The following is a 24,956-nucleotide window of genomic DNA, read 5'->3' as shown; positions in this document are numbered from 1 at the left end:
TGGATACTGGGTCTAATGTAACATTAATGCCACAAGCCTGTTTTAGGAGATTGTTTGGTGAACAGGAGCCGGGGAAAGAGAGTGATCTTAATTGGCTAAAGCTGAAGGCCGCGAATGGATTGGCTATTCCTTACGTGGGCTATGTGTTAGCTGAAGTACAGGTGGGAGACATTACCCTGAAAGATATGGGAATTGTGATTTCAAAGGACGACCCCAATAATTCTAATGCATTACCTATATTAGGTATGAACATCATCATTCCATGTTGGGATGTGTTTTTTTGAAACCTCAGACGCAGACCCAGACCTGGCCTGTTGGCTCGACTGTAGACGCTCAACAAGCGTGGGCATCTGCTTTTCAGGACTGTCAAAGAATTCAGGCAGCTGTCCCCGTACCACAAGTAGGGACCCTGCGACCCGCTTACCGCCACCCGGTGAAGATCCCTGAGCACAGTGAGCAGGTGATTTGGGCTAGGGCCCCACAGACACTGAGGAAAGGACAATGTATCTTGGTGGAGCCATTGGAAGGGCCTAGTACAGTTGCTGTTGCTCGATCGCTAGGAACTGTCTATAGAGGCCGGGTCCCCATCAAAGTAAGGAATCTCAATCCTTTTCCTATTACGTTACGACGTTATGAGGCCCTGGCTACATTCTCCACGGAAAATGTCGACATTCAGGAACCTTTTGAAGTCACGTTTGAGCAAACCAGGCCAGGCATCGTTGAAGTGGGCGTATCCCAGGTGAGCTCGGAACCATCTGGTAAAGCTCCTCACATTGAAGTTATGACACAAGGGCGGTCGAATCTATCTATGGAGGAGCAGGAAAAGTTAAATGGTCTCTTGAGGAAGTGGGGCGATGTGTTTGCTGCCGACGAAGAGGATTATGGCCACACAGATGTAATTACGCACTCTATTCCGACAGGTATGGCACCTCCTATTAGAGAGCGGTATAGGCCAATCCCCCCTAAAATGTATCAGGAAGTGCGAGAATTGCTGAATAATATGATTCGATCAGGGGTGGTGCGAGAGAGTACAAGTCCCTGGGCAGCACCCATTGTCCTGGTAAGGAAAAAGAATGGGGAATTGAGATTTTGTGTGGATTACCGCAAGTTGAATGCAGTGACACATAAAGACGCCCATCCATTACCTAGAATTGAAGAGACCTTGACGATGCTGACTAAATCAAAATACTACTCCACCCTTGATCTAGCAAGTGGGTATTGGCAAGTGAAAGTTTCTGAAGCTGACAGGGAAAAAACTGCATTTTGTACTCCTTTTGGCTTGTATGAGTTTGAAAGAATGCCTTTTGGATTGTGTAATGCTCCAGCAACATTTCAAAGGTTGATGCAGAGTTGTTTGGGAAGTCAAATCACAGAGTCCGCTTTTGTCTATCTGGATGATGTGATAGTATATTCACCGGATTTTGACAGCCACCTAGAACATCTGCAGGCAGTGTTTGCAAGATTGAAGAGCTATGGGCTGAAGTTGCGACCTGATAAATGTGTTCTTTTCCAGCAACAGGTGAAGTTCCTGGGTCACCTGGTGAACAGTGAGGGTGTGGCTCCGGACCCTGATAAGATTGCCGCTGTACAGAAGTGGCCGGCCCCGCAGACTATTCATCAGGTGCGTTCCTTCTTGGGCTTTGCCGGTTATTATTATCGGCGGTTCATTGCAGGGTTTGCGGGTGTTGCTAGGCCTCTTAACTCGCTGCTAGTGGGAGTACCGAAGAATAAAAAACAGAATATCCCCATAAATTGGGATGAGGATTGTCAGCAGTCCTTTGATCTTCTGAAGCAGAAATTGCTTGAGGCTCCTATTTTAGCTTTTGCTGATTTCAGATTACCCTTCCGGCTTTATACGGATGCCAGTAAAGTGGGCCTTGGTGCAGTACTGTCTCAAGTACAAGATGGGAAGGAATGTGTGATAGCCTATGCTAGCAGAAGCTTAGCACCCGCCGAAAGGGATGATGCAAACTATAGCTCCTTTAAACTGGAGCTGCTCGCTTTGAAGTGGGCGGTGACTGAGAAATTTAAAGATTATCTATGGGGGTCTCTGTTCACAGTTTATACTGATAATAATCCATTGGTCCATTTATCGACTTCCAAAGTGGGCGCAGTGGAACAACGGTGGGTAGCCCAGCTCGCAAATTATCAATTTGATATTAAGTATCGGCCTGGCCAGGAAAATGTGAATGCTGATGTTCTGTCTAGAATGCCATTGCAGGTGCAACCCCAGGATTTGGTGCCTCCACAGAGGGTGGACGAAAAAGCATGGGTTCAGGCTGTGAACATCGATTGGGATCCAGGATGCTGGCAAGGCTTACAAGAGCAGGACCCCACGCTGCATAGAGTGAGATACTACATGGCCCGAGGAAAGATGCCATCTGGGGAGGAAAGACGCCAGGAGCCTACTGCAGTCTTAAACTACATGAAACAATGGTCACGGCTGGAGTTGTTGGAGGGTGTTCTGGTCCGCAGGGGGGTGGATTCCAACACCTGTGAGGCGTACTACCAAATCCTTGTTCCTTTGGAGGAACAGCAACCAACATGGAAGGCTTTCCATGAAAGGAATGGTCATTTGGGGGTGGCAAAGACACTTTCGATGCTGCGCCGTAGTTTTTATTGGCTTCAAATGGAGAAGAGAGTGCGGGACTGGACAACATCCTGTGAACGGTGTGTACGTCATAAAGGTCGTGGTGACGGTCAGGCCCCACTTAGTCCTGTTCTTACACACGCACCTCTCCAGACCGTGGCAGTTGATTTCCTGACATTAGGTAGACCGGCAGACTCATACCAGTACATTTTGGTCGCCACTGATTTGTTTACAAAGTATGCTTGGGCAATACCTACCAGGGACCAGACCGCTGCAACTACAGCGAAGATGTTGTTGAAACATATTATTCAGCCAATTGGATGCCCAGAACAACTGCACTCGGATCAAGGTGCTAATTTCGAGTCCGCCCTCATAAAGGAGCTCTGTCAGTATTATAATTGTCGGAAAAGTCGAACTACTGCCTATCATCCTCAGGGAAATGGGGCCTGTGAACGTTTCAATCAGACATTAATAAATATGCTGTCCACCCTAGAGGAAGAGAGGCGGACTCGGTGGGTACAATGTTTGCCCGAACTGCTCCAGGCTTATAATAACTCTGTCCATGCGTCTACAGGTTACACCCCCCATTACCTGATGTTTGGATGGAATGCTCGTCTGCCAGGCGAGCTGTTTATGGGGACGAAGAGACCCATGGAGTCAACCACGACGCAGGAGTGGGTGAGGAGACATCATGAGCGCTTGAGGCTGGCATACCAGATGGTGGAAAAGAGCAGCCAGAAGGCTGCAGGCCGGATGAAGGACAGGTATGATGTTGGGGCTAGGGCAGCACCATTGCTCCCGGGGGAAAGGGTTCTAGTCCATACGACAAGAAGGGACGGACAGGGTAAACTGGCAGCACACTGGGAGGAAGAGATCCAAATTGTAGTTGGCCAGCCAAACCCTATGAACCCAGTCTACAGAGTTTGGCCAGAAGGTAAAGATGGGCCTGTTAGAGTGGTCCATCGTAATCGCCTGCGCATATGTACTTTCTTGCCTTCCGTCAATGATAAAACAGGAGGTGGCGCCTTAGAACCAGGAACGGCAGCTGCGCATGATATAGCGACAGCCTCAGACCAGTGGTTACTTCTATGGAGTATGGCACAGCAGATGCCAGGGCCAGGTCACTATCCGTCCTCCAACAAGTCCGCCCCTGCAACTCAGGAGGGTTTAAGGAGATCTGCCCGTGAAAATCTCGGGAAGCCCCCACCTCGATATACTTAGTAGAGTGCCCGAGGACGGGCTAGGAAAAAGTTGGGGTGGGTGTTACGGAGTATAGCATGGTGGGAAAGGATGGAGAGAAACCCCCCCCCCCCCCCCCAAGTTTTGTTGGTTTTGTTTTTGAGTTTGTTTTGGATTAATTGCATGTTTTTGTGTTTATTTACGGTTGTTGCACCTGTGTGGGAGGGGAGATTTTACTCTAGCCCAGCTGCCAGTGAGGCGGAGTTGAATACAGGGAGCGGCTGATTGGAGTTCCTCTTTATAAAGGGGAGAGGAAGCAGGAAGTGTTGTTGTTGTTTTTAGTAGGACCTCGGTGAAGCAGGAGAGCCCCGGAGATCCAGGACAAAGTGTGCGCATTTTTAATAGAAAGGATTTTTTTTTAGCCTGGCCTGGTTTTTGCTTTTAACGAAACGAAGGGACGTGGAAAGGAGGACGTATTCCTATGGAGCTGTGAGAGGACGTGCTGGAAAAGAGAGGACGTGCTGGAAAAAAAGGGACGTGTTGGAAAAGAGGAAAACGAGCACTAGACTGGAGATTGGAGGATAAGAAGAACTGGACCAGCTCGGGGAAGTTTAACTGCCGGGAGGTAATGCGGAGACCCAGCCTCGAACAAAGTTAAAGCCTGAAAAGGTGGGTGGCAAACCTGTTTTAGGGAGCTGCAGGATTGATACGTGTTGGTTGCGTGTTCGTGCAGTGACCCTCTCTCCCCTGTTTGTAACTAGGCGAAGAACTCGGACCGCGGTGGTCTTTGGGCTTTGGATCCCTGGCCGGGGTTGTCTTCAGCCGGTAGTTTGCCTAGAGGAAGAACAAATAAATTTTGTGTAACCCATTGCAGTGTGTGCGTGGTGGTTTGTTGCTGGTCCCTACTAGAATTCCTATTCTTTTTGCACGGAGGTTCTCTTAACAGACCTCCCGTAACATAAGTCCCCACCAGCTGGCAGCTATATGAGGCGAGTCGCCTACATTTGTGCTCGGGCTGCCCAATTAACTAATTAAAATAAAACATATTATATGTATATTTTGCTTAAAGGTAACAAATTGACAAAATAAAATGCATTTAAAAATTGGACTAAATTTCATTATAATTCTTTTTCAGTCTAAACCATATGAAGTTAAATATATCATGTGTTTCTCTAATAAAACATGTCTATTAACACCTGAATTAAAATACATTGGCAAAGACAGACTTAAATATACATATGAACGAGAATGTAACAGGAAGCATGTGTGGCCGGTGTAACGTGGAAAAAACTGTTGTAGCATAATAACTTTTTTTTAAACCCTTCTTACTACGTTTAGATGAAACGGGATATTGGGAATGAGCCACCTGGCTGTGGAGACACGGATCACTGGTTAGACTGCATGTTTGGATTCGATGTTCCAAAACAGTCCTTTGTTTCGTGAAACTGCTCTGGGTTGTGTTTTGAGAAAAGGTGGAAAGTTTCAGCAAAGGCTCCAAAAGCTGGATACACGTCTAGTCCGAAAAAGGTTTTCCAATTTAAAAGAAAAAGAAATGTGTGTTTGATACGTTTCAGTGAAAAGTGTTTCCTGATGGTTTTCTTTCTGTTTTATTGTTTTTAATAATGATATTAAAATACTAATAAAGTCGTTCTTCTTGAGGCTTAAAAGCATTTTGCTGGTCACCCTTGTACACGAGGCTGGTTTGTTTCCCTGTTATGAAGTTTACATCCATAGTTTCATATTTCTAATATCAAACTGTGTCTATTAGTGTTTGCCAAATGTGTGAAGGTCACTTGGCTGAAAGTCAAGCTGTGAACTTTTAATAACAATTAGGCTCCAGTAGTCATTTCCCAGGGAGAGGAAAAGAGCAGAGGAAATGTCACTGCCTCTGAGAAGCTTAAACATGACTTTTCGTCGTTTGCCATTGGTTGGCTGTGAAGCAGCAGATGAGCTGAGCCTGTCAGAGGCACTGTTGGATAAACAAACTTTGCTTATCTGTTGCTCGCAATGGCTACTGACGCACGTAGTATAGAGTGGAGAACATCATTTAAAAGTGTAAGAAAAATATTTTCAATGCAATTCAGTTTTATTTATACAGCACCAAATCACAGCAACCGTCGCCCCAGACGCTTTATATTGTACGCTAGACCCTACAATAATACATACAGAAAACCCAACAATCATATGACCCCCTATGAGCAGCACTTTGGCAACAGTGGGAAGGAAAAACTCCCTTTTAACAGGAAGAAACCTCGGCAGAACCAGGCTCAGGGAGGGGCGGGGCCATCTGCTGTGATTGGTTGGGGTGAGAGAAGGAAGACAGGATGAAGACATGCTGTGGAAGAGAAACCAAATAGATTCAGCCACACTGCTGCAAGTCACATAAACCACTGACTAATTTCCCCTGTCAGATTCCACAGTGTGTGGAATCTATTCCAGCATTTCTATGACAAAGGTCCATATTACATTTTAATACAAAGAAATATAAATTAGTACCATTCTTTGACCGAAACGCCTTTATTGTATTAATCTTTGTTTCTGTTGTCATCTCCTCAGGGAAAACGCCCCGACTCACAGAAACGGGCAGATATAACGGCACACGCGATTAAAGACCTCTCCATCGGCTCGCTGCGCAAAGAGTTTGTGCAAGCGGAACAAAAACCTGCAGCGATTAAATTTTTTTAGCTGACAACCAGAAAAAAAAAAGAAAAAAGGAGGAGGTAGACAAGTGAGTGGATAGTTTTTAATAAAAAAAGAACCCATAGGGTTTCATACAAAAACATCTGCACGTATCAAGAGCGTATTACAAACATATTTTCTCACAAATGAGTCATTAACAGTGATTTCCCTGCGCCCTGAAAGAACAGAAGTTGTGAATTCACAGAAGTGGAACTCTTAAATGAAATGTTGTCTGGGACAACTGCAGATCAGATACAAGGATCCTCAGATAAAGTGCGTTCCATCGAGAGCGTGTGGTATGGACGGCACTCGCAGTAATTAGCACCAGTCACCAAGCTGTGGTGACTGGTGGAAGTTGCATATCTCCACATCAAAAACATTGTTCAGTTGAACAGAGTCTTCTGGGCAGTAGGAGAGTCAAAAGCGATCAAAAAGTGCAACAATATAGGAATAAAGGACTTTTTTCAAACACTGGTAACACTACTGACATTTAAGGAAGAAATTTACATGCTGTGATTCTGAAAAGCAACAGTGTTCCCAACAATTTCTTAACAGCGATGCAAACTGAGTGGACTGGTAAAAGGATGTTTCCTTTTGAGTAGTCCTGTAAAAATACAGGCTTGGAGTGCAATGAGAAAAAGCCACGGTGCCACAGCAGGCCAGTGCTCGGCCCAGTAACAAAGTCATAGTGGCTGTAAATGGAGAGTCTCTGGAAAGGGCAGCTTATTCAGAAATGCAGCATATCACTGTGCCATCGGGCCTCAACATCTCTGGTCTGAGGAGCACGAGCAGGAAGACTCATAAGCGATGAAGCAGGTTGAAGGCAGCTGACATAACAAACGACCAACATTTCAGTCCACCTCCACACTCGTGCCTTTACTTCTCCATCCAACCTCCTCTGGAGTTCAGACCTTCTGCCTGTTTTCAAGTTTGGTCCTTAACAGGTGGACCACAGTTCCACGGTTCCCACTGGTGGACTTCAGCAGACCGGCAGCATGTGAGCATTGCCGTTGAACTCCTCCTCCGCCTGAAAAAACACGTAATTCCTTTTAGTTATCTCAAGGAACGCAACTTCTTACTAACAGGACACTTTTAAGTTACCAGAGATGCTTACCTCACTGTAGGCTGGCGGCGCTGGGTACTGGAAGGCTGGTGCGTTCATAAAGATGGGACTGTCATCGCCGTCAAAGTCATCAAGGAGAGGTGTGAGAGGCTGGTCTAGGCGGCAGTCCCGGGTCACGTCGCAGTAGCTCGGAGGTTCAGAAGGCATCCTGAGAGACACCCAGCTCTGGGAGGCAGTGCTGGCTGAACTGTCCTGGCTGCTCACACTGTTGCTGCGGCTGCCCATACCGGCAGTCCCAATGACCAAAGGCAACTCCAGGATCAGCTTGTCACTACCAGGAATGTGTACGTAAATCTATGATGTAGAAAAACACAGTTATTAACACCAATGTTTACGAGATAAACACCAAAACTTTCAGAAACTGAAGGCTCACCATCAGAGCGTACTCCACGCGGATGATGTTGCAGCCCAGCATGGATGGTTTGATCTTCGGTACCCTGATAGTTTTTCCCTGCCAGGCGTCGCACATCCCAGAGATGATGTGGTTACCACGCACCGAGGACAGCTTCTGGCGTAGGATCTTGGTGCGGCCGTTTGCCTGGTAGGTGTGTTTGGCTATGATGGCAGCCTTGGGCACAACAATGCGGGAGCAGGTGTTCTCAAACTTCGCATTGATGCAGATCTCTTCGCCTTCACAGAATCCACGCCGGTCAATTTTTGCATTCAATGACACCTGACCGTCAGGGATGAACATGCAGGTGACTTTCTTCTCCTTCATGCCACCTGCTGGAGACTGAAGAGCAGCAGAAAGGCTGTTCGGTTATGCAGTCCCAAGCTTCAATGACAAAAACACTGACTATGTTCTGGCATTAGTGAACTCACCAGCAGGTCTGGGGTGTTGACATCCAGTGGCTCCTCCACCTCGAAACATTTCTTGCACTCTAGCACGGGCTGCTGCGGCCTCTCCATCAGGGCTTTGACACAGTACTGGACGTAGCCGAACTTCCCCTTGTATGACGACACCAGTTGCCTGTAAGAACCGTTATTGCTCCATCACTTGTAAGTCGGTGGAGAGGTGCACACTGCATCTCTTTAGATAACGGAAAATCATGCGTCACATAGCGCATCCTCACCCTTGCTGAGGGAGCTCGAATCCAAACGTGTACTCGTACTTGTTGCCAGGTCTCAACACCACGGAGCCGTCAGAGTCTGGAAAAGAAAGTAAACCGTTTACAGCAATATTCATGCACAGCAGGTTTCACGGCTGCCCTGACAATTCTTACAACACCCACAAACATGTTTTAAGCCGGTAAATGTCGAACACACATTCCAGGATATCCAGCATAAAGGTAATTCCCGTACCTGTGGGCTGGTCTTGCAGCCGCAGGACCGTTTCATGTCTGAGGTACTCGGCCTCCTGTCGGCACCGCTGCTTGCCTTTAGCGTACTCCACCTTGGCGCAGCCCAGACCCAGAAGCTTCAGCGCGGACACCCGCATCATTTCGCTGACTTCCACTTCGACACGGCCGGACACCGTGTCTCCGCCGCAGTAAAAACTCTTACTGGGATCGGAAAAGATTATCTGAAAGATTTTAACTTTCTTCGTCATCGCCACCATGATTGACGACCTCGAAAATGGACAAAATGAGCTGAATCGTGAAACTTCACAAATAAATCCCTTGGAAACTACCGATAATCCAAACACGTCGAGCGACCGATTCACTTTGCTGTAAACAAAGGGAGGAGGCAGTTTTTATGAGCGGGGCACGAGGAGGCAGAATGAACAGCATGGCTCAGTGCGTGCACACCGCTCTGATTGGTGGAGAAAACTTTGTTTGTGTCAGCCCTGCCCAATCAGCGCAACGAAACAACGCGTGTACACCGCGTGGCTGGGAGAATGTACAGCGTGCTCAGCAGATGCGCGCACAGGAAACTGGAAGTACACAGAGAGAACATTGCATTTATAGTAAACACGTTAAAACGTGTGAAATCTTGGCCTGACAATGAGTCAACCCAGTATCACATGTAGGGGAAACTTGAAAGCTCACAGTATCACAAACGACACCCTTTTAGCTCCTACCGCAAAGCACACTGTGCGCTGTCGATCTTACGTGCTGTTTAATATTTAGTATTTACTGTTATATTCACATAGATCATCGCGATGTTGTTTATTATGTTGCTCTTTTCTTTCTTCTGCCTGTTTTCTCTTTTTCTTTCTCAACAGGTGATTGATATTTGTATTTTTTTGTCTGCTTATTTTGTTGGTTTTTGTTTTTTGCCCTTTATCTCCGTCCCTCTTCCCCGCTGTTTTTCTTTCCCCAGTCAAGTCTGTCCCGTATTTAACAAGTAAAAATAAAATAAACAATAAAAGGTGAATCAATTATCAATCATTATGGCAAGGCTGGGATGGTCCATTTGGTAAAGTAAATCTGTTGGGCATCTTTCTTCGCCTTTAGACAAGAATTCTGATGGCGAAAGAGCCAAACGGGACAGGCAAAAAAAGAAAGCTCACAGTATCACCAAATACTTTGATAAAGTAGAATAAACGAAACAGATTATAATCACTCGCAAAAACAAAAATACATAAGGCACATGAAATTATAAACCTATTGAAATATTTAAACTTTGAACATCTTCAGTTTCACTGTAGCCTTTTTTGTCCAGTAGCTGTTTTAAAGAATGAATCGAACGCTCAAGGTTTCGAGGTCAACACTAAACAGAGGGCTAAAACTGGATGGATATCCTTTATATGAGCTTCAGGGAAATAAGGGAGTGTTTTGTACAATATAAGCATTTAAAAAGGGAAGTCTAATACTGAGTCTTGGTCTAAAACAGGGATGTCAAGCTCATTTTATACTCTTACCTTACATGGATGAGTCAAACTAATTTCAGTCAGTGGCAAGAGTGCAACTATACGTGCAATCAATAAGATCTTTTAACATAAGACAAAGAGCAGCAGGTTCAACATTTCTCAGTTTTTCCTGTAGCAAAAGAAAGAAAGCGAATGACTCTGAGCTTAACCTGCAATTAGTCATGTGCAAAAATAATACATTGAAAATGTAGTTACCTTGGTGTACTGTTAGTGGACACATGGGAGGTTTTCATGAGAAAGAAAGTAAAACTAAAACCTGTGAAGACAAGTATAGACTAAAGAAAATGTATGGCCTCAGGAAAACCCCAACCTAGCCAAGCAGGCTGGGTTGGGGTTTTCCTGGCCCCCAGGCCTCATGTTTGACAGCACTAGTCTAGAAGATGTTAAAATAGCCTGTCCCAACAGCTTCATGACAGCCCATGGAGAAATCTAGCCATTTCTAGGTTAAACCTAGTATTGGAGAACTCCCAGCAGCTTTCTTAGGAACGTCGATATGGTGTCTGGTTCCTGCACGAAGCCGTTCTGAGCTCTGTGAACGTCAACCTACTTTTTGTAGGTTGTACTTGTTAGGTTCAAGCTAATGGAGTACTGCTGCCTCCTAGTGGAGAAAGTAAGCTACTACAGTATACCAGCGCCCTCTGCATCAAGATCAAACACCCAGTATCAGTGAGTGCTAGTCTCAAGTTTAATAGGACAGTGCAGGAATTAAATCTATGACAAGGCAAGATTTTAAAAATAAAACCTTGATCTTTTCTTTAAAAATAGTCAGTGATAAAATAAAAATCCCCACGTCCCTCAGTAGGTTCTGGAACCATCAGACCTGAACACGTGTAAACATCAACCCTCAGACATCCATGTCCCAAAATCATCATGAAGTACGGAGCTTTAAAATGTATTACCACCAAGTATTCATTGACCTTGTTTCTGCAAGCCAAAGACTTAAACAAGGTCCAAACACAAGTGCCAAGTCAAGGTTTGCTGTAACACGACATCCTTTATTAAATCCTCATTTGCAAAGGTTACAACACGTTTCCTCCAAAGCCAGCGTCAGCCTGGAGAACCGTCTCCTCTCAGGAATCACTGATCCACTCCTGAAAGGAAAAGAACAGATTTCAGACACAGAATGACTGCAGCACCGTCACTAAGTGAAGTCAGTGACATCAATTGTGTTGAATATGTCAGCTGCTTAGCTCGACTCTACAGTTTGTCACTACACTCAACTACTGCCCCAATGGGCTAGGCGTCGTTATAGCAACGACATCATGATCGTTTACCCTCACCCCAAACCAGTCACAGGAGACGACTGCCACCCCCTGAGCCTGGTTCTGCTGGAGCTTCTTTTACATTAAAAGCACCTTTACTGTGAACTGGCCTTATAGAAATACATTTTTATTGAATCAAAGTGACTGAGCGACACCTTCCTGAAAGTGAAGCCTCAACATGTCACTAATCCTGGAATTTTGCTTTTTCATATACCCCTCAGGAAATGTTCCCAACAGGTTCTTCTAAGCTGGTTGCTTGAGAAGCCCACTGGGATGGCTTGCTTTTTGGTCATGTCCACAGCTAAACAGGAACACAGAATCCTGACAGCCTTGGTTCATGACCACTTTGACACACAGACGCACAAACACTACTTACAGCGATCAGCTGCAGTCCTTTCCATGCAGGCAGGACAGCCTTCAGATTCTGAAACACATGGGTTTACAATACAATTTTATTTATATAGCACATTTAAAAACCCGAAGGCACACCAAAGTGCTTCACAGTAATATGGAGAGTTTATTAAATTATTGGAGCGTGTCCTGTCATGTTCTAATGAAGACCGTCTTTAGACCCAGGCCTGCTTGCTGCAGGCTTCAGTTAACTGTTAATTGTTAATTGTTCACCTGCACATTTCATTTTCACTGCTGTCACTTTGCATGCGAGCAGCTGGCTTTTCCTCATACTGGAGCTTGTTGAACAGGAAGTTTTAATGTTGATTACGGTAACAAGTGCTGCTGTTTTTGATGCTCGGAAAGAATTCCTCCATGCCACCTGAGCTCATCGTCGCGGTAACTGCTCTGCCTCTTTGCTCCAGATCTCTCCCTCTTTTTAAAATTTCCAAATGTTGCTGAAAACCTCATGTTGTGAGTTTTATAGAGTTCAGGGATTTTCAGAGATCATTCATTTAAAAAAATATTAAATTAAAAAAAAGAAACTCTGTTAAAGCAGGCTCGTGGTATGCACAGAACCTCACGGTACTCACACTATACCGATTACTCCTATCCATGTTTATCTGTGTGGTCCACCCTAACCAGTGATATGAAAACAGTCCACTGATAAGACTTGTAAACAATGACAGAATAGAAAATCTATGGAGCAGTTGGTAATATTTGACAGACACTTGTTCTGCATCAGTATCTCACAACGTTCATGGCAGTGAACATGTGGGTAAAGCGAAACAGATTTACTTTGTGAGGCATTTCCAACGACACGGCCCTACAGAGAAAGGTCTGTCGGGATAGACCTCAGCATACTACGGAGCATAAATGATATGCACGACTACATCAAGCACCAGTCAATTTCTTACTTGAACTTGATTTATTTCAGCGTCTTCAGTTGGACAGTCTGCTGCTTCCTCCTAACAATAGAGGGTTTGTCACTTGCACCTCGTGGGAAACATGTTGACACTTACAGGGGAATGAGGTGTGGCAGCAACATTTTGGCACAACCTGCTGATACAAAATTATTTTAGTTGCACAAGATAAACAGCGTTAGAAACAAGAGAATCTGCATATGCACTTGTTCTTACTCTGTGCAAAAACACATTTCCACAGACATTAGTAAGGAAGGACCAAGGCTCCAGCCCCTTTTGTCCTTTGGGCCAATCCTCACCTTCATTACTGCAGTTGAAACCTTGGATCAGGACATGATCAGTTGTGGCAGCAGAAACCTGGAAAAAGGTAAACAGTGAGCTCAGCAGTTGATGCAGGGTTACTGGGACAAACACCATGGCTGATTACAAAAGCAATTCATTTTCAGATCAGCAACAAAAATTAAGTTGCAGGAAAAAAACAAAAACAGCTTTATTTGATGAGTACGGATCCACGAGTAATGCAGTGTGTACCAACATGTTTACCAGGACTCCAAACACAAGCAGTCGGGAGACCAACGATGCCATTTGTTGAGTTCATCTTGCACTGACTTTTGAACAAACCAGCTAACGAAGCAGCTGGCTGCAGATACCACACAGTGCTGCCATTGTGGCTCCAATTCACTTCTCCTTGAGATTAACATTCATTCTAACAGATCTTGTTTTTCCTTTTGCACATCTTGATTCACTGATTTAATCATGTGTCAGTCTGGTTTTCACTGTGGTGGACATTTACATCGTGGGAGTGATATGGATGCAGAAACGCGACGTACCGTTTACTGCTGCCTCAGTGCAGAAAGTCAGGTCAAGAGGAAAACCTGCCAGAAGGAGGTAGGATGGAGGTCAGCGGGACTTCAACAACACTCAGTTTGTGGTTACAGTGCAGCAGGTGTTCAGAGAGGCAGCTGTCACTCACACTTCAGAGCAGTTGAACATATTAAGCCAATCATCATTACTTGGTCTACAGCACATTAGTCCTCAAGCACGACTTACCGAGTTGGACTGAAGCGTCGTCTGCGACACCTGCAGGGAAACGGTACAGTTTCTCGTTTTAACAAGTTTTCAAACTGAAATTTCAGGTCAGTTTACAGAACACGCGAGGTCACCAACAGATGTTAGTCCTCATTAGTAACACTGCTGCGGAAAGTCTGCAGCAGTGGGTTGCAAGAGAATATATTGCTCTTTGCACTGCATAAGCTTTATGGCCCACTTGACAGAACCAGAGCTCATACTGTGCTAATCAACAGTCATGCGTGAAAGTAGTGTGTCATATTCATTTTGGTGCTTCACCACTGCTAAAGCAGGTTTTTGTTTTTTTAAAACACAGGAAGAAATGGATATTTAGCTGAGGCACCACAGCCAAGCAGATTATGGTTGGACTCTAAAGCCCATTTCTGTTGTTGAAGTGAAAACATCCACTGTTTATCTTCTGCTTTGTTGCTTGGATTAACAAATCTTTAATAGTGCTTTAGCTGAGGCTGACCCATGAGCGTTGCAACCAGACAAAAATCAGCCATTACAGTACAGTTTTGTTGAAACAAACATTAAATACAACTGACCACATGCACCATCGCAGCAGCAAGAACTGTAGAGCCACTGCTCCCCATCACATCCTGCAAAACGAGAAGTTTGTGTTAAATGGGAGGAGATGCAAACTTGTATGTCGAGTGTGTCAGGGCTCATTGTCACCACTAAGCAACCAATGATGCAGAGGTGAAAGCAAAACCTGATGTTCTATAGCCACTGTAGCCCAGGGATTAGTCCACAGTGCAGGAAAACCCCAGCAGGTGATTGCACTGTGGCATTGTGGGCAGATACCATATAAAAATATGCATACGATTCAGTTCATAACACCCAAGCTGCATTCTTTCAAACGGCAAGAGGTGCACTGCTCTTAATACTCTGGTTTCTTAATTAACAGCACCGTCTCCATGGTAATACAAGCTTAGATATATCAATAAGGCAGGCTTGCCTTGTTAACACTTGCTATGATAATAATGCATCGATGTACAATAGTTTTTGACTACAGGTTACCAGAAACAGTCTTGTCTCTACATTTATACGTTGCACTTCTGGAAACTTCTAAAGGACGTCTTTCACACTCATTTTACGTCGTGGGCCACATGCAGCCCACGTTGGTCTTCACAGGCCTTTTAGAGGACTTAATACAGACATTCAATTATTTCCAAGACCCTGACTGCGCGTCGTTGGAAGCTGATGACGTTTGAGCCTGCCGAATTTTGATTGGTTGACAAGTGAGCCGGAACAGAGCACGGAGCGATAGCAGAGCTCAGAGTACGAAAGAACCACGAAAAAACCCAGAGCGCAAAATATAAAGCAGGAAAAGCACAGACAGCGGCTGCAGCGACGCTTTTCATCATTTTAACTCTTTGTTTCACCTCAGCTTTTCTATTACAGCTTCGCTCTGTCGCGGCTGGCTCACAGACACGCTGTAACACATCCGGCACACTGCCTCCCTCCGACAACAGCGCGCACTGCAGGCTGACGGACAGGCCTCGGAGTGGAGCGGGCAGCAGAAGTGCCCTCTCTGCTCGGCCAGATATTCCTCGGGCACCCCACACTAACATACACGCCGGCCACGGCGCCTTCCACGTGCGTAGGTCGGGTCGTACTCCCCGCAGAAAGCTAACCAGGCCCTCCGGGAGTCCCGAAGTTAACACCCTGTGTTAACACCAGGTTCGAGCAAATCACAGAGTAAGGACTGTCCTGACTTTGTGATTCTGTGCGGTGAAACGCGATTCTAACCAGAGGAAAACCAGTCGACGGTTTATTTTTTTGTCGTTTTTAAAAATAAATTGGCGCATTGTTGGAAGCTTGTATACTAAAAAACGCGTACAGTTTTAGCGCCAAGCTAGATGTTAGCTATGTTCACAGAGGTTTAAGAGCATCGCATTTAAGTTTTAAATAATAAAACGTATGCAACCACATATCTATATACACACAGAGGACATAACTAACCAACACGCTCAGTTCGGCTTACCTCTCGTCCTCGCATGACGGACCGCAGAGAAAGGAACTCGAGACCCGGCGCAAAGCCCTTTATAGGAAGTGTTACGTCACTCGAAACCGGTTTTCGACACCTACTCACGCGACGCTGCAGATCCGATGCTAAGCAAATACAGTTCCAGCGTCGCTGATAGCAAGAGCCCATACTATTAATGTACAAAGCAGCTGTGTTTATCGCGAGTGTTCTTGTTTGTATAAATTGGTGTCACAATAGCAAATAGCCTTCCTGCAAAGTTTCTAGTGTTTGTGTCTCCACAGGATGCTCCTTTGTGTCTGCCATCACTCACTGCGTTCTACATACGTCACGCGTCTGCTCAGCCTCATTCATTTGAGGGCTTGGCAACAAAATATGCAAGACACGTGACAAGTGCTTTTAGCACAGAGACGTCCACTTTCGGATGAAACAGCAACAGTACTAAATGCAAATTTAAATACTGATCGCATTATGCAACCATCTGATACCAATGTGGTATCAGCATTATCAATCTTTGGATTGATCCGGTGTTCTGGTAATCCATCCTACCCGTTGTTTCTGCGCATGCGCACAACACGAAATTCAGTGGCAAAATTGTCCTACCTTTATGAATATTAGCTAGAAAAATACTCTGACGGGTAAAATTAAGTGCCAAACCATGCTACCTTTGTGAATGTTACCTACAAGCATACTTTAACGGGTCTGTTTAACCTTTTGTGTTGACACACGAACGATTTCTAAACAAAACAGGAACTACATTAAAATTCATCGCAGAAAATTAACCAAACACAGCTGAACAATGAAGAAATAAGATTCTAAAATCCAATCAAGTCACAACAAACTATTCAGATCAAAGACTGCACCCAAGTACAAGCTGAGAGAAATGCTGAGCCTCCAAACTCCAGAAACTCACTGTAGTTTTCTTTTTACAAAAAAAAGTCAAAGAGGGCAAAGTGAAAGACTTGGGAATAATTCAGTTTCATTAAAAAAACAAAAAAAAACAAACAAGGTTTTTCCAAAAGTTGTTTATTTTTTGTGGCACTAAGTCCTCTGACTTCATTAGATACCCCACAGACTCATGAGAACTATTCTGTTGGTGCAACAAAGCCATCTTCGGCCCAAAATGAACATGGCATCCTCAAAGTTACTTTGTGAAAACAGCAGAAGTGAAAGCATCAACCCCCCCTCCTACAAAAACACCATTCAAAGACAGCCAGCTCTTGGATGTGAATGCACATTTAAAACTCAGACATTTGACACAATTAAGGAAATAGTTTCCACTTTAATTCAAATTTCACCTAGAACATTTCACTGTAAGCAAACGGCAAACAAAGTGATGCTTAAAACTTCTGAATTCCCACGATTCGAGCAGGCAAATGTTTAAAAGAAAAGCACATTTAAAAACTGCTTTCAACAAATGTAAAATTTTGACAGTTTGTCCCTTTGGAGAAAAAAAAATAAATAAAAAAAATGACAACGGAAAAAACCCGTCTTGGACACAGAAGTCTAGAAACAGCAGGGTTTGTTAATGCATAAGAAGTCCCTCCAGGATTAAAAGGGCTCTGAACGAGCGGGTCGATGCACAACCGAGCAGTGACCCACACAATATTGTTTAGACCGCTACTGGGTGCCACCTAAAGTGTCATCACTTTCAGCTAAATTAACAATCATTTCTCAGCACATCAACACTACACTGTTCGTCCAACTTCAGCGCCTCTGTGTGCTCAGTCCACAGTCCTTTACTCCATAGAGTCGGGGTCTGCCTGGGCCATGTAGGCATCCAGTTCTGCGTCCAAATGTCCCTTAGTCTTTGACATGTAGGCATCCAGCTGGTTGTCCAGCTGCTCGCGAGTAACAGCCGGTCTACCGACACCTCGGCCACGTCCACGTCGCCCAGCAAAACCGCCACGTCCACGCAGCCCCCCGCGACCTGTCAAGCAACACAGAGCAGAAATCTTCAGGAGTTTGTTCAACTGAAGAGCAAATGTTTTGTTGGCTCTGAATTTAAAGTCCCCCTCACAAAGTCTTCAATAATCTTATCTTAGAGCCCTCAAAGAACCGCATCACCCCAACAGAGCACCTCGCTCCCAATCTGCTGCTTCACTTGTAGCTCATCAGATAATTGAAGTTTAAATGGGAGGCAGAGCCTTCAGCTTCTGTGGAAGAGCTCCCAGTCTGGATCCAGGAGACAGACACCCTCTGTCCTTTTTAAGATTAGGCTCAAACCTTTCCTTTTTAATAAAGCATATAGTTAAGGCTGGATCAGGTGACCCTGAATCCTTCCTTAGTTACTCTACAATAGGCCTAGGCTGCCAGGAGCTTCCCATGATGCACTTTATGCACCTTTATCCAGCTACAGCATTTACCCCACTCTACATTTAGTCATTAGTTATCACTTTTTGTTGTCCTGTGTCAGCGTCTCTACCGTAACATGAAGCACTTTGAGGCGAGCGCTGCTGTGACTTGCACTGTATGAATAAAACAGTTTTGAATAGATATTAAAAAATGACAGTTCACTGGTGCTACACAAATAAGCTGAATTAAATAACAAGCCCCTGACCTCTGGGCATTCCTCGAGCTGCTCCTCGGGACAGAGCTCCTCCTCTTCCAACACCTGCACCACGCTGGCGGCCTCCTCTACGCATTGCCATACGACCGGCAGAACCACGGCCTCGCATGGGCCCACCTGTAGAACCTCGCTTCCCTGTGTAATGCAAAGCCAACACTCAGTAGGAGCACGAAGCAAGACTTAAAAACGAAGCGACAGTCAAACCAACGTTTCTGAAAGCATTTCACTAGTCCCACATGGCATTAAGGTTGGCGGCCCGTCTCCTGCAGACATCCCAGGTACCAGTTGCCTAGGTAATTCTCTAATGCATTCGATGCTAGGCTACATGTCAATCAATGGCACCCTGCGCACTCATTGGTAGTCGCTTGCATGGACGTTGAGATGAGAGATAAGATCCTGGGTCCCACCTGCCAAATGTGTTTCACCATCTACAGTCTCCTGCAAATCACTTCCAGTATGTACACAGCTTAAAGGATGCCATTAGAATCCAGGCAGACACTGAAGTTTGTTGATACATACCTCTCAGGGACAGAGCTCCCCTCATTATGCCTCCTCTGCCTCGTCCCCGAAGACCTCCTCTGTTCATCCCGCGCATTCCTCCTCTGCCTCCAGGAGGTCCTCCACGCATCAGAGCCCCAACAGGCCGACCCAGCCGGGCTTGGATGTTGCTCTTCCCCAGTCGCTGCTTTAGGCTCTGACACATGTTAATTACAAATGCTACATTACAAAAGCAATTACGACAAAATTAAAATCAGTAAGCTGAATCCTCAGGAAATATCATCTTGCACATGGCAGTAACAGGAGCCTCGTAATGACCTGCGGCTCAGACTCACAGCAAGTCTTTACTGAACGAGGCCAGCGTGACCTACAGGTGCTGGGCAGGCTGGATTTCACGTGCTGCCACAGAGCTGCGATGAAGGCTGCAATCATGCTGCTCTGTGTGCATGCACACGTTTCACCCAGGACTCTCACACTCTGCACAAACGCTGCAGTCGACTCCAATCACAAACGTTAACAAATAAGAAATCAAATCTAAAATGCTGTCGGTACCTTAGCTGGATTCTTCCTTTGATTTTAATTTTGAAAGAGCCAGGAACTTGTTATTATAGACTACATCATTTTAAAAGGTCTTATACTTGTACAGTTGTTCCAAAATCAAAGGGCTTTGAACATTTCTGTCAAAAAGGACATTTTAACTTGGACTCTGCAGTCAGTTTAAGGTTGCCATGAAAACTGAAACAAGCCCAGGGGATGATCGTCTTCCGACCCATTTTTCAATCCCCGTTATTTGGAAAGAACATTTGGAAATCAGAGCAGCGTGTGGAGAATTAAGTCACCCGAAACGTAAAAGAAATGCCTAATTGTCAAACACTGATCAGAGCTGTGAGCAGCAGAAGCTTTTCACATTTCAAACTGGGCTGTGGCAGTCCAAGGTTTGGGGAATGGCTGGAATAATAAACCGTTTTGGCACGATCGCTTTTACGTCATTGTTAATATAAAAATGGAAAAATCCAGGTGTTTTCCTATCAAACCTGATACCATCCCTCAGCATCACTGCTGACACTGTGGTTTGATGTCTGCAGGCTCCAGGTAATCTTTTTTTTTTTAATTTCACATCACACTTTGTCCACAGACTGACCAGGTCAGAGACCAGCTGGAGGACTGGATGGATCCAAAATATTCAAGATCACAGATTCTGACTGGACCATAGATGCAGTTCAGCTTCGGTTGTGCTCTTTATTTACCCACTGCTGTGGTGAACAGCAGCATCAGAGAACCACGGGTGACTGATTTCCTTCTCTACTCACACACTCAGGCCACGTCCACATGGACACAGGTGTTTTTGTAAACTGAGATTTTCCGTTTAAATAAAAAAATCCCGTCAACATTTATATGCAAAAAACAAATTGAATAGCTTTCAAAAACGACCCAAAGCAACAGGTGGCGATATAATCAGGGCTGCACATAAGTGGTCCGCAGGTACGCATGCGCTGTCAAAATGAAAGACGCGCACCAGATAAGAAATTACAACGCGCGTTTGCGTCCATATAAAAGGCAGTGTTTTTGTCCACTAGAGTGGGAATTTCACGGCACATTCCGCACCACATCTCTGTGCGTTCATCATTTGTTTGAAGCCAGCTCACCTCCTGCAACCACTTACGAGAATACGTGTTTCTTCGGACTCCTTCTGCTATTCTTTGGAGGTGGAGGAACATCACAGTAATTGCTTAAAGGAGCTTCTTCGACATCTTTAAGAGTTCTAAACAAATGTCTGTCCTCCTCCAGAAAATCTTATGTACGCAAACGCGCGTTGCAACTTCTTATCTGGTGCGCATCTTTTATTTTGACAGCGCATGCGCACCTGCAGACCACTTGTGTGCAGCCCTGTCTATAATCCTAACTGTGTAGAAATGTTAGCCAATCAGAAGTCGAGCAGCCTGGGAGGGAAAGCGTAAACAAAGATGTCTTTCTAAACTGTATTTGTATATGAAAGCATGTAAAAGCTGCAGATTAACAGCAACAATATTTTGTCAATATTGTAGAAATTCATCGCATGGAAACAATAACGTGTGATGCAAAAAAAAGGTGCACACCCTTGGCGTTGAGTCCACACATAAAGTTTTTAAAAATCTGTTTTCAGTGATGCAAAACGCCGTGCACGTGTGGATGAAAGGCCCAACGCACAGAAGAAGCTGCGTTCTCAAAAACACTTGTGTACGTGTGGACGTAGCCTTAATTCGGGTTAAACATATTCAGATGGAACCAACAGTGCCACGGACACCAATTTCACCCGAGCGTCGCGCTCACCTGCTTGTGATTCAGAGCGGCTTGCACCGAAGGCCGGTTCTCCATCTGCTGGGCCAGCCGACGATTGCGGGCGCTAGCCAAATGCTGCTGTTGCATGGTGGCTCGAATGCTTACCGCAGTGGGTTGCTTGTTCTTCAGCATGTTAGTGAAGCTTTAGAGGTGGGAGGGAAAAAGAAGGAGGAAGTAAAAGAAGGGGACAGGGGATATACAGAGGAGGAGGAAGCAGGGTTCCACATCATGTCATTTCTCATATGGACGATCGTGGCAGCTCTTTAGTCATGTTAGACTTTGTTCCACTTGTTGGCACTTATTTTCTCTCTCAATCATATGATATTCCAGAGTTACTTACACTTGACTTTAGCCTGTGTTGTAAAATTAACACAAGGAGAAAAAACAGTTGAAAGCAGACTTCAGGACAGAAGGAGAGAGAAAGTTTCAGAAGAAGAGCCACAATTGCCACTTACGAGCCTCCAGCTGACACTGCAGGGATGTCATCATGTCGCAGCAGCAGAGGCCAGGGCATGAGGTGTGCTTTGGCACCCAGCCACTTACAGGATGGACCGTGACTTTATTTAAACCACCAAGTGGTCAGGAACTAGGGAACTGGGGGGAAGGGGTAGTCCCTTGTCACGTCCAAGCTAGGACTGAGTACTCTGAGCAGGGAAAGGAGAAAGAAGAAGAAGAAAGATGATAGAACACGAGGAGATAAAAAGCTTCACTTTTACTGGTCTGAGAGAGAAAAAGATGAGAGGCAGAAAAGACGAGATGCCCCATCTCACTGACTTAGCTTTAGCCCTCCTGTCCCATTTAATGGTGTATACATGACGTATACAGTGCTGTTTAAACAGGGAGCCAGCGTGCCGAGGCATTTACAGGATGGTGGTCTGGTTCTGCGTATGCTTTACCAACCACGACCGCTACAGTCACCCCTCGTCTACATGTGCGTGCTGCTCACACAAAACATTTGGCCTGGGCAAGCCCCTCCTGCCCCACACTTCATTTACATGTAACACAAACAAGGACAGGGCCAAGAGAGTTGAATGAGCAGCGCACACACGGGAACAGCCAGAGCTGCATCCATATCAGGTTTGGTCCCAACAGTAGGTTCCGCAGAGAGTATCAGAACCTGCACAAGCCAAGGCTGGCAGCAGGTGACTAATTTCTGACAGGGTGCGTAGCCTCTCACCGCTCATTTAGGGACACTTTGGTGGTGCTTTTCAGGACAACTTTTTGGGAGGCAGCCGCACTCATTTTGAAAGACTTTGATTGTAGAGTCCTGGAAACAGAAAAGAGAATGTGTTTCACCTCCCTCTCTTTTACACATAATGTACGCACTACTACTAGAAGTTAAATTACCACTTTTAAGTCACTGTTGCAAGGAATTTGCTGTAATTAACATCAGCTGTTACACACGTGTTTAACAGAGAGATTATTTTGAGGACTACACACAGTGTCACACAAATCCTCCCTGTAGGAGTAACCCACGACCCCCTCCCACCCAAGCTACACTTCAGACCACCGCCAGTTTGGTTGACTTAGCAAAGTTTTCAACTTCTTTAAACTCTTTTCTGTGTCACCAGCAACAAAAGGGATCGATTCTTTAAGAGAACGTTTTAATTTTAACCCAATTGTCGATCACGTCCGGTGGAAAAATTAAATGTTTAGCGAGCGTCCATCCGGTTATAACAAACTGCAGAGACAAGAACACGGAGTAACGATTCCGCCTCGTCTTCGCTAGCATGTCGTTTATCGACGAACAACAACTTCGTCTCATACTTACAGCGGATTCTGCGTTGGTAGAGAAATGCCTCAAAGCTAGCTAAGGTTAGCTTTAGCAGCACGGCGGCTTCGTATAGGTGTCCGTGTATCCTGTTTAAATACAACTGACCATATACTAGCTCCCCACGCACGCGCGGTTTGAAACAGCGCTTAGGTAAGCGACCCTATATCAAACTCTCCCAGGAATATTGTAATAACGCGGAAATCGAGACTCCTTCGCGATCCGAAAGCCTAAAATGGTGCTCCTGGCTACTGATGGGAAGAAAATGGAGAGGTTCTTGTGACGCTGACGTCACGAGGGCACGACTTCCTGTCCGCTCGCGCTGGTTCAGTAAAATGGCAGCTACAGCTTTAGTCGAAGGTTCTTCTGGTAACGATGCTGTTGCCGAGGGTTTGCTCGACCTCCTGAGACCAGCGATACAGCAGCTCGACCTGCATGTGAACTCGGTCAGGTAACTCGCGTCCTCGTTAGATTAGACCGCGCCAGCTTGTTGACAGTCAGCTGACTTTCCCCGTCAGACTGATTGTTTTGTTGTTCAGTTGTCTCTGGACTCACGTGACTCACGTTTCTTTACAGAAAAAGCCAAGTGGAATTAAGAGAACATATAGACGGTCTGGCCACAGGTAAGGTCCTGCTTCAAATATAGCATCAGCTATAAAAGATTCATAAATAACGTGCTGTGTGCGGTTTTTCAGAGTTATGCAGGATAAACGAACATCAGAAGGTGGCTCTGGACCTGGACCCATATGTAAAGAAGTTGTTGAATGCGAGGCGTAGAGTTGTGCTAGTAAACAACATCCTGCAGAACGCTCAGGTCAGTGACCAGTCTGTAGCTGATCTTCTTCTGTATCACGCTCTGCCCGTCAGCATGCCTACGATCAGCCTTCGTCACATCAGACATTAGGCAGGAAATTAGTATAATGTAATATTGGGCCCCTGTAAGGGAGGTATACTACAAATACTGTATGACGAGACTTGTAATTCCGATTTCCATGGCGACCACAGATATACTAACTATTCAAGTTACCTGAAAATGGTGTGAAAACGATATAGAAACATTACACAACCTGAGCTTTCTTTGTCCAGGAACGTCTGAGGCGGCTCAACCACAACGTGGCCAAAGAGACGGCGCGGAGGAAGACGATACTGGAGACATCGGGCGTCTTCGCTTCCCGCTCACCTAGTAAACCATGAACCTCACCTTGAACCTCCTGCTCCACACAGTAAATACTGTGAGCTATTTTGATCAGCAGGAACGGTTGATTGTGATTATAGGAAGCTAAAAACCAGGAGGGGCCGGTCTTCCTTTGACATTTGCTTGTCTTTTTGTTTAATACCTCGCTGATGTTCTGCTTTTGTCACAGTGAAAAAGCTGCTGTCTGCTTACCATTTGGCAACTTCAGAGTACGGGCTTGCACAGTGGAGATATTTATGTAATAATTCTAATGCACTCAATAAATAGATACACTATGTGGACAAAACTATAGGAGCCACAGCTCTTAATCTTTTGATGTTTTTATTGCCACAGGTGTGTGAAATCAATCACTGGCTTTGCAACCTGCCTCACAAACATTTGTGAAAGAATGGGTCATTCACTGTAAGGCAGTGTGGAAGTGTACAAGATGCCACTGTCGGTGAATCTTTACTCCACGATGATACACAATCAACTGGAAGTGGTATTCACTGGTGTCAAAAGTGGAAGTGTTGGAAACCCCAGTAACTCAGCAGCCCAGTGGCAGACCACAGAGTTAGGGCCTTATATATTTGGACACTGACACAAGTT

At 45.2% G+C, this 24,956-nt stretch overlaps 3 protein-coding genes across 3 annotated transcripts; 1 reads left to right on the top strand and 2 right to left on the bottom strand.

Annotated features, from left to right (window-relative positions):
* Positions 1–6,498: 6,498 nt before the first annotated feature.
* On the bottom strand, positions 6,499–9,274 carry txnipa (thioredoxin interacting protein a). Its single transcript, XM_082520316.1, has 6 exons — positions 8,874–9,274; positions 8,645–8,720; positions 8,394–8,541; positions 7,945–8,304; positions 7,563–7,865; positions 6,499–7,475 (listed from the first exon to the last, which is right to left on the bottom strand). The coding sequence occupies exons 1-6, from the start codon at positions 9,127–9,129 to the stop codon at positions 7,428–7,430; spliced, it is 1,191 nt and encodes a 396-aa protein (XP_082376442.1). The 5' UTR covers positions 9,130–9,274; the 3' UTR covers positions 6,499–7,427.
* A 7,751-nt stretch (positions 9,275–17,025) lies between these two features.
* On the bottom strand, positions 17,026–23,618 carry chtopa (chromatin target of PRMT1a). Its single transcript, XM_082522677.1, has 6 exons — positions 23,174–23,618; positions 22,580–22,669; positions 21,394–21,544; positions 19,105–19,279; positions 18,577–18,720; positions 17,026–17,946 (listed from the first exon to the last, which is right to left on the bottom strand). Exons 2-6 carry the CDS (start codon positions 22,642–22,644, stop codon positions 17,756–17,758), a joined length of 726 nt encoding a protein of 241 aa, XP_082378803.1. The 5' UTR covers positions 22,645–22,669; positions 23,174–23,618; the 3' UTR covers positions 17,026–17,755.
* Positions 23,428–24,676, top strand: snapin (SNAP associated protein; the record flags this gene model as incomplete). The annotated part of the gene is made up of 4 exons (XM_082522678.1): positions 23,428–23,624; positions 23,750–23,796; positions 23,869–23,987; positions 24,260–24,676. The coding sequence occupies 4 exons, from the start codon at positions 23,428–23,430 to the stop codon at positions 24,365–24,367; spliced, it is 471 nt and encodes a 156-aa protein (XP_082378804.1). The 3' UTR covers positions 24,368–24,676.
* Positions 24,677–24,956: the final 280 nt, after the last annotated feature.

Source organism: Aulonocara stuartgranti, assembly GCF_965226115.1.
Source record: "Aulonocara stuartgranti genome assembly, chromosome: 22".
Classification (NCBI taxonomy): Eukaryota; Metazoa; Chordata; class Actinopteri; order Cichliformes; family Cichlidae; genus Aulonocara; species Aulonocara stuartgranti.
Note: the sequence above shows the minus strand (reverse complement) of the source record. Positions and strands in the feature narration are given on the sequence as shown.